We start from the raw sequence: 13,787 nt of genomic DNA, 5'->3' as shown, positions 1-13,787 counted from the left end.
ACTGAATATGTTAAAGCTGTAGTGAAATGCTTCTCCTAATCATGTAGTTATAAAAAAAAAATAGTTTATCTACCTTTGGAAGTCAAAAGTAGATCGAAGGATATCTGATTAATAAAGAATTCTCTGAACCTGCATATAATAAGACTTTTCCTCAAAACAATATTAGCTTTAAAAGATAAAACACTTATAGACATCTTTATGTATAAACTATATTTCAGGCCAAAATAATGTAATTTTAAAAAAAGAATAAAAAACATAATTAAACTGCTGAATCTTTTTTTTTTTTTCTTAAATCATTCTAGGTAGCCCGTGTTGGCTTTATACTCATAAACTGCCTCAGCCTCCCAGTATGGATAACACGCTTGCTCAATTGCATCTGCTTTGTGTAAGCTAACTTTCAAAATTACCAACTCATTACATTATTATTATTTTTGTTGTTTTTGAGACAGGGTCTCCCTGAAGCTCCAGCTGTCCTGGAACTCACTAGATCTGCCTGCCTCTGCCCCTCCTGAGTGCTGGGATTAGAGGTATGGGCCACCACATGCAGCAACTCAAGACATTATTTAGAGTTGGACTATTCAGGAAGATTGTTACATATAATACTTCTATACTTATTTCAATTTAGACTTAGATTTCTAATATCTAACCCTAAATACTTGGCAAGTGAACAGTAGCTTCTTGTCTAAAAAAAAGAAAAAAGCCCAATAAGAAAGATTTCATTTTTGGGGGGTTTTAACTTTATTTATCTATTTAATTCTTTTTTGGGTCTTTTTGAGACAGGGTCTCCTTGTAGCTCCTGTTGGCTTGGAACTCGCTATGTAGACCAGGCTGGCCTTGAACTCACAGAGATTCTCCTGCCTCTGCCTCCCAAGTGCTGGTATTAAAGATGTGCACCACCATACCTGGCTTTAATTTTTTTTTGAGACAAGGTCTCATAATGTAGCTTTGGCTGGCCTCAAACACAGAGATCCAGCTTCCTCTGCCTCTCTGGTGCTAGGATTAAAGGACAGCACCACCACAGCTGACCTGTAACTTTATTTTAAAAATACTTTGGAAATAGCAGTCCTGAAAGCCTACACAATAATGAAAGAAAAAAAATTTAAAAATATAACCCAATAATAATTTTCGACACAAAAAACATTCATTTTTCAAACAAACAACAAGGTATTCAGAGAAACTCTTACCACTTGGATAAGGAATTCTACTGGAAAACCTCCTAATGTTTCAGTGTCAGAGCCAGAAATTTTAGTTCTCCAAGGAGACTGTCCTAATAAAGGATCACTATCCTAGGGAAACAGAAGAAATCAACCAGTCATTGACTGTGCAAAAAACAATGTCTTTAGATAAAATCAAATGTCTACTTTAATGAAAATTATATTAAAATCCAATAAAATATTTCCAGCATTTAAACAACTACTTCTTTAATATCTGACAACTCAGTATGGGTAGATCCTGAAGTCTGAAATTGTTAACAGATGCTTAGTTCCTAAGAACATGATTTATAGTCACAACAGTTAAACTACTGATGGCATTTCTATATTACTTACTGTAATTGGTGACTGGAGAGGAGGAGTATAATGTAATCGTGGTGGAGTCATAAAAAACCGAGAAGGCCGTTGTTTTTGTCCAAAGGCAGCAATTGGCATTGTCTCATGAGGCTCATTGCTCTTTGGGAAAAGAGAGGAATCTATAAACTTAGAGAATCTGCAAACATTATATTTGAACCTGAGCTACACCTCATGCATAGCTCATGATTTATGACAGTTCATGAAGCATACTCTATGATTTTATTATAGGCTGTATCACTCTAGAAATAGCAAAGGCCAGAACTTAGATCAGATAATGAAAACACTGTTTTGTTGTTAAAGAACCCACAAATCAGGATTAAGAGAAGAAATAGAACAAAGGATCAAAGCAGTCTGCAGAGCTAGCCATCCACATTAAAGGATCTATGGCTGCTTTGGTTATCTGTGGTTAGACTACCTGAAGATACTCTACTATAATTAAAGCCAATTCTTGTGTAGCCAAGGAAAAAAGCTTTGAATGGTTTTAAATTATTGAAAATAATATTAATGAAAGTAGGAAAAACAACTTTTCATTTTTGAAAAAGGAGGCGTGAAGATTCCTCCTTCCTGTGCAGTCTCAGCGTGCTGTTCTCTGTTCTGTCTAGTCCACGTTTATTTCTCCTCTGCAGCTCTTTTCTAAAAGGGATGTTTGGTAAGAAAATTCACAACAAACAGGGAGTTATAGCTTTTAAAACACATTTTTCAGAAGAGATTCTTTTATTTTTTCATTAAGGAGATAAAGAAAATTTGCTTTTAGTTATAAAATCATAATCCTAAAAATTAACACCTGGGCAGTAGTAGTGCATGCCTGTAATCCCAGCTACGTGAAAAGGTGAGTGAGGGTTGCAAGGATGAGGCTTGGGTAACTTAGTGAGACCTTGTCCCCAAACAAAAGTTAAATAAACCGAGAGTGTAGCTCTGTGGTACAGCACTTACCTAGCAAGAGTGAGGCCCTAGCTTTAATTCCTAGTGCCATAAAAGAAAAAAATCAGGATGGGAAGGATGGTTATTTGTTTAAGAGCTGACTGCCCTCGCAGAGGACCCAGGCTCAATTCCCAGAACCCATAACCATCTGTCACTACAGTTCCAGGGGATCTGATTCCCTCTTCTGGCCTCTATGGCCATTGCCTGACATGAATGGGTGTACTTCCATACACTCATACACATAAAAAAGGAAGAAAAGAGAAAAAAAAAAATCAAGTTTTTGACAGACATAAAAGGAGAGGCTAAAATCACTGCCCACATCTTAACACATACACACACACACACCACACAGAGAATGAGGATAGGCTAAAAGCAAACAGTTTAATTTTTATTACACTTAAAAGAACATATACTGGTACACAGTCCAAGTCAAGAATGATCACAAGTAGCCCAGTAGATTAATGTGAACCAGAATGTCAAAAGGTCTAGATTCTAGACTCCATTTGAGTAAAAACAAAAACAAAAAAACAGCTTTAGAGCCTTGAATAAATTAATAATCACACTTATGTCTCAATTTCATCCTGCAAAAAGTGAAGGTATTGTGCCAGTGGGACGGCTCAGCAGATAAAGTCACCTGACAATGGGCTCAATCTCTGGGACCCACATGGTAAAAGGAGAGGACTCCAAGTTTTCCTCTGACTTCCATACATATTTGTGAAATGCACACCCACACACATGCACATAAAATACAAATGTAAAAAAAGAAACCTGAAGGTATTAACTCACAGTCTACACACTGTGCAGATAAAACAGAACACTGAAAGTTCAAGCTACAGATGGTGGTGAGCAGCCATGTGAGTGCTGAGAACTGAACCTAGGTCCTCTGCAAGAGCAGTAAGCAATCTTAACTGCTGAGCCCTCTCTCTATCCCCGTTATTTTTAAAGGCATTTTCCAAGAGAACTGACTCTACCTTAACGCTAAAGTTCTATGGGAGTGAAGGACAACAGAAGGATCCTAGCTTTTGGAAAATGAGAGTTAAGTACAGTTCTGCTCCAGGGATCTAGTAAGCAGGTTGGGCACGCCTAAGATCTCTTCCTCTTTGAATTAAAGCCTTGATTCTCTCATAAAATATAATTTCTAAGTAAACACTACACAAAATTAAAAGGCACAAATATAAAATACTACTTACAAGAACTTCATAGTCAGGGATGGTGTGAGTCCCAAGGCCTGTCCTATCAAAAGTTACTCTATAAGTAGCATTAAGAGTGTCCACAGCATCTATCTGTCCAGTAAACAGGCCATCGTGTACACCACGTAATCGCGCTGAGAAAAGAAGCAAAGATATTATGTTTGGGAAAGCAAAGAACTATCAAATACAAAACTGTTCTAAGCATGTAGTTTAAACCATGAAAAGCAGGGCCATTATCATTAGTTTTAAAATGAGTATGTATTTTATTTTAGGCTTAGAGAGGTAACAAAAAGTTATTCTTTTCAGCTAGGCATGGTGGGACATGCCATAAATTCCAGCACTTAGGAGGCAGAGACAGGACTGGTCTGCATAGTAAGTTTCAAGACATCAAGGGGCTACATAGTGAGATCCTGTCTCTGCCGCCACCCGCCCCCCATACACAAAGTTCTGTTTTTTTTGACAGTCTCCCTAGTCCCAGTCCACCAGAAGTCACTATGCGCACTAGGCTGGCCTCGATCTCACAGAGATCTGCCTGCCTTTACCTCCCAAGGGCTGGGATCAAAGGTGCATACCACTATGTCTGGTGTTGAAGTTTTTTTGTTTTGTTTTGAAAGCAAAACTACAGGGGCTGGAGAGATGGCTCAGTGGTTAAGTGCACTGGCTATTCTTGAAGAAGACCCAGGTTTGAATCCCAGCATCCACATGGCAGCTAACAATTGTCCAAAACTCCAGTTCCAGGGGATGTAACAGCCTCTTCTGTCCTCTGTGGGCATTGCACGACACGGATGCACTTACCTACATGCAGGCAATACACGCATACACATAAAATTAGTATTTTTTTAAAAAAAGAAAAACTACAAATGATAATTTGACATATTAATCAAATCATATAGCTACCTAATAGACCAAAGGCAGAAGAGAACTCCATTTGGAGTTAAAACTAACAAAGGAACTTAGGATGTCATCCTTCAAAGTGACACATTAGCAGCAAAAAAAGTTCTGTTTTAGATAGGGTCTCATGTATATCCCAAACTGCCCTAGAACTCACTATGTAGCTGAAGATGATCTTAAACTTCTGATCTTCCTGCCTCCACTTCCCAAGTACTTGGATTACAGGCATATGTTCTCATTTGCCTTCAAATGCTGTGACAAAACACCAATACCACCAACTTGGGGAGGAAAGGGTTTATCTTATCTTACATCTCCCAGGTCACAGTTCATCAGGAGTCCAAGGTAGGAACTCAGGGCAGGAACCTAGAGGCAGGAGCTGAAGCACAGGCCATGGAGGAATGCTGCTTACTAGCTTGTTCCTCTGGCCTGTGCTCAACCTGGTTTCTTTTTTTTTTAAATTTATTATTTTTATTTTTTTATGTATATGTATGTATTGCCTGCATGTAGGTAAGTGCACCCATGTTGTGCAATGCCTGCGGAAGACAGAAGAGGCTGTTGGATCCCCTCGAATTGGAATTATAGACAGCTGTTAGCTGCTGTGTGGGTGCTGGGATTTGAACCCCAGTCTTCTGAAAGAACAGCCAGTGTTCTTAACCACTGAGCCATCTCTCCAGCCCTGTCAACCTGGTTTCTTAAACAATACAGGACCACCTGCCCAGGGGTGACATTGCCCACAGTGGGCTGGGCCCTCCTACATCACTCAATAATCAAAAAGATGCCCACAGGCATGGTTACATACAGTCCAATGGAGGCAATTCACCATTTTAGGTCTCTCTACCCAGGGGTGTCAAGTTGACAACTAAAGCTATCCAGCACAACTGATCCCTTGTCAACTTGACATACAAACACATCACTATTGAACCACAACATTTCCACACATATATACATACACACACTCAATAAAATGTAAATAGTATATATACATATATATAATGTACTATTTAATAGAATATATATTCAATGTAAAGCTATTTAAAATAAAAGGATTGAGGGTTGAAGAGCTGGTGCAGCCATTAAAGGTTCAGGCTCACAACCAAAAAGACAATAGAATGATTGATTGATAAAAACACAATTGTAGGGGCTGGAGAGATGGCTCAGTGGTTAAGAGCACTGGCTGCTCTTACAGAGGACCCGGGTTCAATTCCCAGCACCCACATGGTGGCTACGAACCGTCCTTAACTCCAGTTCCAGGGGAATCTGAAGCCCTCTTCTGACCTCCATGGCACTGCACGACACGGGTGCACTCACGTACATGCAGGCAATACACTTATACACATAAAATAAAAAAAAATATATAAAAAAAACACAATTGTAGGAGACAAAATCATTACTCTGTCTCTGTCAGACCAATTAAAGGAAAAGGAATGCAGAGGATCTGAGTACCAAGGTTAGCTGAACACACTTGAGCACAGAGATGGACTTCTGGCTGTGGCAGCATAAAGAAGTTGGTGCTTCTTGGCTGAAAAGATGACCTGTGGTTGGGGGCACTGGTTGCTCTTGCAGACAACCCAGGTTCGAGTCCCAGCACCCACATGGCGGCTAACAACCATCTATAACTCCAGTTCCAAGGGACCCAATACCTTCTTCTGGCCTCCATGGGCACACTTACATACATGCAGGCAATACACTCATACACATAAAATAACTTTTAAAAAATTCACTGGAGGGCTCATCAATAGGGTTGAGACACAGAAACAAAGTCAGTGAGAATTTTAGACACGTTATAGCAAGTGTATAATCCTTATTTCTAAATTTTCAGATAAAACTATATGTATTTACTATGCAAAACATGTTCTGAAATGACACTGTGGAATGACTAAACCTAGTTAACGTATGTATTATCTTACATAATTATCAATTTTATGGTGAAAACAGATCCTCTTACCATTTTGGAAGAATATACAATTAACTACAGTCACCATACTGTATAACACATCTGCTTAATTAAATTTTGTACCCTTTGACCAACATCTCTACAACTTCCCTCCCCAACCAACTGGTCCCTGGTCCATGCACCATTCTACTCTATCCTAAAACCAATGTTAAGTACAATCACATATTATTTGTGTTTTTCTGCCTTGTTCCAATAATACTCAGGAAAGTAAAAATCAGACTCAGTTGCTGATACAATAGTCTCAAAAAACATCACTTTTTATACCAGATGCACATACTCCTCCCCAACAACCAGGCGATGCTGCAGTAATGGACGTTTTTTGATCATCCCTTAATGGAAGTCATTTCTAACACTACCTACTTCAGATTATTTCAGATCCCACAATCTGAAAGTCCAATCCACAAGACTGTGCCCCACCTCAGATGCCAGTCACAAGCCCAGGTGTTTCACCCATGCTTCTGAATGACAGTTATACACTAGGATTCTTAAAATCATCTCAGATTCACTAAGTGGCTCACAGAACTCAGGGAAACATATTTAGTGGTTTAATGTAAATTATATTTCAAAGGATGCAGATGAAGAGGTATGTATAGAGGAGGGATGGCCAGCTCTCATTCCTTCTCCAGGCATACTACTCTTCCTGGAACTTCCATGTGTTCATCTACCTGGAAGCTCTGTCCTTTAGGTTTTTATGCAGGCTTCACTGCATAGGCACAACTGATATGATCTGCCAACAGCAATCAATTTAACTTTTAACCTCTTTGCCACAGAGGTAGAGTACTAAGACTCTAAGTTCCAAACCTTCAGTCCTATCCATTCTGTGTCTTCCCTGGGGCTGCCATCCATCACTCACAAATTAGCATACTTTGGAGAATCCAAGGATTTTTAGCTAGTTTATGCAAGGAACAGCACAAAGATCAAGTACATATTTCACATCATCACACTGTCATATTTCACTTTAAACAATGCCTCACCTTCATCTGTGTTATTGCAAATGAAAACATTTTTTAAAAGACTGAATAGTTTATTGTATAAATATCTATTTTTTAACTTTTTAAATATTTTATTTATTATTTTTATTTTATGTATAGGAGTATATTGCCTGCACGTATGCGAGTGCATCCATGTTGTGCAATGCTGCGGAGGTCGGAAGAGGGTGTCAGTTTCCCCTGGAACTGGAGTTAAGTATGGTTTGTAGCTGTCATGTGGATGCTGGGAATTGAACCCGGGTCTGCAAGAGCAGTCAGTGCTCTTAACTGCTGAGCCATCTCTCCAGCCATGCATAAATATATATATATATATATATTCTTTTAAAAAAAGATTTATTCACCGGGCACGGTGACACACGCCTTTAATCCCTGCACTCAGGAGGCAGAGGCAGGCAACCTCTGTGAGATCAAGGCCAGCCTGATCTATACGGTCCAGGTCAGCTGGGGCTACATAGAGACCCTGTCTTAAAACATAAAAAACAAACAAAAAAGCCCAATAATTAGTTGATTAATCCAATAATTCTGTAAACCCCTTCAGTATAACTATTAACCCACTTGTTATGGCTTGTACTACATAAATTGTAATTTTACTTCATCAGATTATTAAAGAATAGTTTATAGCCAGGTAGTGTGGCTCATGCCTGTAACACCAACACTTGAGGAGAAGCAGAAAGATCAGGAGTTCAAGGCCATCCTAGGCTATACAGAGGAGTTTGAGGATAGCCTGAGCTACTTCAGATCCTGACTTAGAACAACAACAAAAACTTAAGGCTGTTGGGATTTTTCTTGCTTGTTTATAGCTTAGGCTGGTATCAAACATGAAATATAGCCAAGGATGGCCTTAAACTCCTGATCCTCCTGCCTTGTTTCTTGAATGCTGGGATAATGGATTCACAGACATGCATTACCACACAGGGCTTTTTTTGATTCCTGTTACAGTCCTGATCTTTGAACCTAGAGTCTAGTGCATGCTAGGCAAGCACTCTACAACTGAGTTATATTCCTAGCTATACATGAAGTTTTTGTTTTGTTTTGTTTTTTAATTTTTATTTTATGTAAATGAGTATACTGCCTGCTTGTATGTGAGTGCACCCATGTCATGCAATGCCATGGAGGTCAGAGGACTTCGGATTCCCCTGGAACTGGAGTTAAGGTCGGTTCATAGCTGCCATGTGTATACATGGAAGTTTTTATTATAATTTTCCTCTTTGTTATAAACTAAAGTGGGTATATAGAATCACATCAATTAAATCAACAAATTTTATACCTTATAAAAACTTTTTTGAAATAAAGTCTTGCTATATGTTATTCCAGCTGGCATGGAACTCGCAATTCTCTCCCAATTCTTTTGCCTTAGTCTCCAAAGTAACCGGGAGTTCAAATGTGTGCCACCACAAACCTGGCTCCCACCACACACCTTGGCTCCATCTTCTCCATCTTACATTGTTCTGAGAAAACTACCTACTGAATAATTTAGTTTTATTCAGTTATTAGAAATAGATTATTTCTATACTCAAATACAAGAGCAATGTTCTTTATGAATTAGCTAGACGAGGCTCATTAGGAAAGGAAAACATATAACGTGGAAGCAAAAGAGAATAATTAAAACTTTTTGTTCAATTTTTATTTTTTTGGTCTTTTTGAGACAGGGTCTCCCTGTAGCCCCAGCTGTCCTAGAACTCACCTTGTAGGCCAGGCTGGCCTTGAACTCAGAGATCCGCCTGCCTCTGCCTCCCGAGTGCTGGGATTAAAGGTGTGCGCTACCATGCCTGGCTTTCAATTTTTATTTATTTATTTATTTATTTGTTTATTGGTTTTTTTGAGACAGGGTCTCCCTGTAGCCCCAGCTGGAACTCACTATGTAGACCAGGCTGGTCTTGAACTCACAGAGAGCCTCCTGCCTGCCTCCCGAGTGCTGGGATTAAAGGCGTGCGCTACCACGGCTGGCCTCAATTTTTATTTTTATTTTATGTGATGTGTACAAGTGTTTTGTCTCCATGTAAGGGTACCACCTGTGTGCAATATCTACGGTGGACAGAAGAAAACTCTATATCCCCTGGAACTGGAGTAATGGAAAGTTGTTAGCCGCCATGTGGATGCTGGGCACCAAATCTAGGTCCTCTGTAAGAGCAGTCACTGCTCTGTTTTGGGGTTTTTGTTTTTTTTTTTTGTCTTTTTGAGACAGGATCTCCCTGTAGCCCCAGCTGGCCTGAAATTCACTATGTAGACCATACTGGCCTTGAACTCATAGACCTCTGCCTCTGCCTCCGCTTCCTAAGTGCTGGGATTAAAGGCCTGCAACACCAGGCCTGGCTAACAACCAGTACTCTTAACTGCTGAGCCATTTCTCTAAGCCCCCCAAAAAAATTTTTTTTAAATTTTCATTATTTTTAATTATGTGCATGCATATGTTTGTGTGTGGACTTGTACATGTGACTACAGTGGCTGTGGAGACCAGAAGCATTGGATCTCCTTGGAGCTGGAGTTACAGGCAGCTGTGAGCCACCCAATGTGGTACTGGGAATGGAACTTGGGTTCTTTGTTAGAGAAGTATGTGCTCTTAACCATCGAGCCTTCCCCCAGCCCCCAATTTTAAAAATTTAAATTTAATTAAAGAATTTAAAAAGTAAAAAATAAGGCTGGGCATGGTGGCACATGCCTGTAGTCCCAGTACTTAAGAGGCAGAGGCAGGCAGATCTCTGTGAGATTGAGGCTAGCCAGGCCAGCTGGGGATACAGGGAAACCCTGTCTCAAAAACCAACCAACCAACCAACCAAGACCAAAACAAAAGTAAAAAATAAAATTTAAACAATAAACTATACTTATTCTGATGAATCTTAAATCTCATCTTTGTAACTATTTATTATTATTTTTTAATTTTATTTTTATGTGTATGAGCATATTGCCTGCATGTAGGTAAGTGCACCCACATCATGCAATGCCCACGGAGGACAGAAGAGGCCACTGGATCCCCTGGAACTGGAGTTAGGGACAGTTGTTAGCTGCCATATCGGTGCTGGGATTCAAACCTGGGTCTTCTGCAAGGACAACCAGTGTTCTTAACTGCTGAGCCATCTCTCCAGCCCCCAGCAATTAATTTTTTTAATTAATTTCTTTTTTTGTGGTACTGGGGATTAAATCATTACTCATGTGAGGTGCCACTAAGCTATATCCCTAGCCTTGATTAATTTTCATTTTGAGACGAAGTCTTGCTATGTAGCCCAAGCTGGCCTCGGTTTCCCAAGGAGCTGGAATTATTACCACCATGCCTGGCTACATTAGCTTATATTGTAGTAGATGTAACTTTGAACTCATATTTCTTTTTCTTTAATGTATGAGTGTTTGCTGCATGTATGTGTACCACATGCATGTCTGTTGCCCACAGATGCCAGAAAAGGATCTCAGGTCCTCTGAAACTAGAATTATTGACAGTTGTGAGATGCTATGTGGGTGCTGGGACCCGAACCTGGATCCTCTGCAAGAGCAGCAAGTAGTCTTAACTGCTGAGGCATCTCTCTAGTCCACTTGTGTATTTCTTTACTAATGAGTTCAAGTAATGGTCCACACAGGAAGAAGAGTTAGCAACTATATTAAATTGCTACAGAACTACAGTTAAGCTTCCTTAATTTCTAAAATGCTTTATTAATTAATTATTTAACGTGTATGAGTGTATTCCCTGCATGTATAAGTGGACCCATGTCTTGCAATGCCTGCAAAGTCAGAAGGCGGCATCTGATCCCCTGGAACTGGGGAGTTAAAGAGTTAAAGATGGTTGTTAGCTGCCGTGCGGGTGCCGGGAAACGAACCCAGGTCCTCTGCAAGAACAGCCAGTGCTCTTAACCACTGAGCCATCTCTCCAGCCTCGATAAATTTCTTTTCTTTCTTTCTTTTTTTTTTTTTAAGTATTTTCCACTTCTTTTTAAATTTTATTTTTATGCGTGTATTGCCTACATGTAGGTAAGTGCACCTGTGTCGTGCAATGCCTGCAGAGGTCAGAAGATGCTGACAGATCCCCTGGGACTGGCATTATGGACAGTTGTTGGCTGCCATGTGGGTACTGGGATTCGAACCTAGGTCTTCTGCAAGAACAACCAGTGTTCTTAACTGCTGAGCCATCTCTCCAGCCCCCATCCTCTAAATTTCTAATAAACATAATCTTGGCTTCAGCTTTCAGGTGATGATAATAAGCTTGTCTCCACTTACCTGTAACTTTGGTTCCAATAACCAAGGGTAGAGGAATTTCATCTGGGAGATCTTTAAATTGTGAAACATCTGCAACTTTCCTTTGTTGTAAGAGCCTGATTTTCTGCCGTTTCTGTTTTAATGCTGATCTCTCTTCCTCAAAAAATGCAGAAGAACATCTAGAATAAATTACAGAAATCACATAAACTAAGCCAGGTGTGGTACTGCACACCTGTAATCCTAGCACTTGGGATGTATAATTTAGCACATAAATTATAAATGTTTGAAGTATACAATTAGATAAACTTTGAGGAGCTGGAGATGACTCATGGTTAAAGTGCTTGCTGTGTAAGCAAGAAGATGAGCATTTGGATTTCCAGAACTCACATAAATGCTGGCTGGGTGTGGCAGTCCACCTTTAAGTCCAGCCTGGGAAGGTGGAAACATGGTATCCCTGAAACAAACTGGCTGGCAAGACTACCATATGGGCCAACTCTGGGTTTGACCTCAAAGAGTAAGATGAAAGGGCAATGAAGAAGACTCCCAGCTTCAACTTTGGGTATCCACATATATGTCCACACATGTGAACATGCATACACACACACCACACACACATAACACGTGAAAAGAAAAGCCAAAAAAGGGTTGGCAAGGTGACTCAGCAGGTAGAGGCACCTGCTACCGAGCCTGATGATCTGAGATTGATCCCTGAAACCCACATGGTGGAATGGAAGGAGAGAACCTAACTCCCATAAGTTGTTCACCCCTCTCCACATGTGCTGTAACATGTGCAAACCTACACCCATCAGGCCACCTACTCCTCCTTTAGACTGCTCCATTTCATATCCTGACTTCTCAAGCAACCATTAGGTTGCTTTGTGTCATTACAGCAGTTTCTATCTTCTAAATGTTATATAAATGAAACCATCCGCTATGCACTCTTTTGTCAGGCTTCTTTAATTCAGTGCAATTATTCTGAGTTTTACCCTGTACCAATGGCTCATTCCTTGTATTGGCAATTTTTCTCTGTATAAACGCATTACAATTTATTCATTCATTCAACTGTTAGACAATTGGGCTGCTTCCCATTTTTTGCTATTACAAAGTTGCTATGTATATCAGTGTACCAGTTTTTACATAAACATATCCTTTCATTCTACTTCCTCTGTGAGTATCAAACTATTTTCCAAAAGTGTGGTACCATTTTCTATTCCTACCATCAGTTTATGAAGAGTTCAATTGCCCCACACCCTCCCCAACATTTGGTATGCTCAGTCTTATAAATTTTGGACACTATTGTTGAAAGTTTACATTTCCTGAAGGACTAATGATGGCGTACATCTTCCTATATGCTTATTTGACATCTATAGTGAAGCATCTATTCAAATCTTTTGCCGATTTGTTAAATGAGCTGTGTGGGTCTTCTTCCTCAATTCTGAAGTGTTCTTCGTACATTCTGGATATAATATGCATACTTCTGCCAGCTTGATTGTATTTAAAGAGTATTTTTGGATAGTTGATACATTCATATGGCTTCTATTTAAAAGGTTCAAAGGCACTGAAAACTAATACCTGTGTTCCTCTGTTAGCTTGTTAGTTTCCCAGAGGCTTGTTATGGTATATTTCTTATGTACTCTTCACTGATACCTTAGCTGTACACAAGCAAAAATTGCATACGTTCACCTCCTATTTTCTCAAATAGCAATAATATGCAGTTAGATTATTTTGCTTTCTTGGTTTATCTTAGCAATTACTTCTATTGTTAATTCTTGGGGTTCTTTTAAGAGACAGAGAGGACGGGTGCCAGGGATGTTATTGTTATTAATATTGCTATATGTACTAAGTATCTATTTCACCATACCAGTTACCTCAACATTTTACAATTTTATGAACACTGTCACTCTGAGAGTTAAAAAACAGTATCTCATCATACTTTTATATCCAAATCCCTGAGTAAAACTGAATATTGTTCACGTTTAGAAGAGGCATCGTTTTTTAATCCCAGCACCTGGGAGGCAGAGGCAGAGGCAGGAGATTACTGTGAGTTCAAGGCTAGCCTGGTCTACATATCAAGTTCCTATGAATTGTTCAC

At 39.5% G+C, this 13,787-nt stretch overlaps 1 protein-coding gene across 1 annotated transcript in view; it reads right to left on the bottom strand.

The window, feature by feature from the left end:
* The window catches only part of Lin9 (lin-9 DREAM MuvB core complex component), a 61,448-nt gene that overhangs the window by 26,933 nt on the left and 20,728 nt on the right, over positions 1-13,787 (bottom strand). Inside the window, exons 7-10 of the mRNA XM_008822374.3 lie at positions 11,717-11,874; positions 3,680-3,813; positions 1,548-1,667; positions 1,185-1,286 (exon numbers count right to left, since the gene is read on the bottom strand). Coding sequence (XP_008820596.1) covers positions 1,185-1,286; positions 1,548-1,667; positions 3,680-3,813; positions 11,717-11,874 — 514 coding nt within the window. The remainder of the gene's footprint in view (positions 1-1,184; positions 1,287-1,547; positions 1,668-3,679; positions 3,814-11,716; positions 11,875-13,787) is intronic.

The sequence above is a fragment of the Nannospalax galili genome, unplaced genomic scaffold, assembly GCF_000622305.1.
Source record: "Nannospalax galili isolate Female #2095 unplaced genomic scaffold, S.galili_v1.0 scaffold1508, whole genome shotgun sequence".
Classification (NCBI taxonomy): domain Eukaryota; kingdom Metazoa; phylum Chordata; class Mammalia; order Rodentia; family Spalacidae; genus Nannospalax; species Nannospalax galili.
The sequence above is the reverse complement of the archived record's forward strand: the minus strand, read 5'-3'. Positions and strand labels throughout refer to the sequence as shown.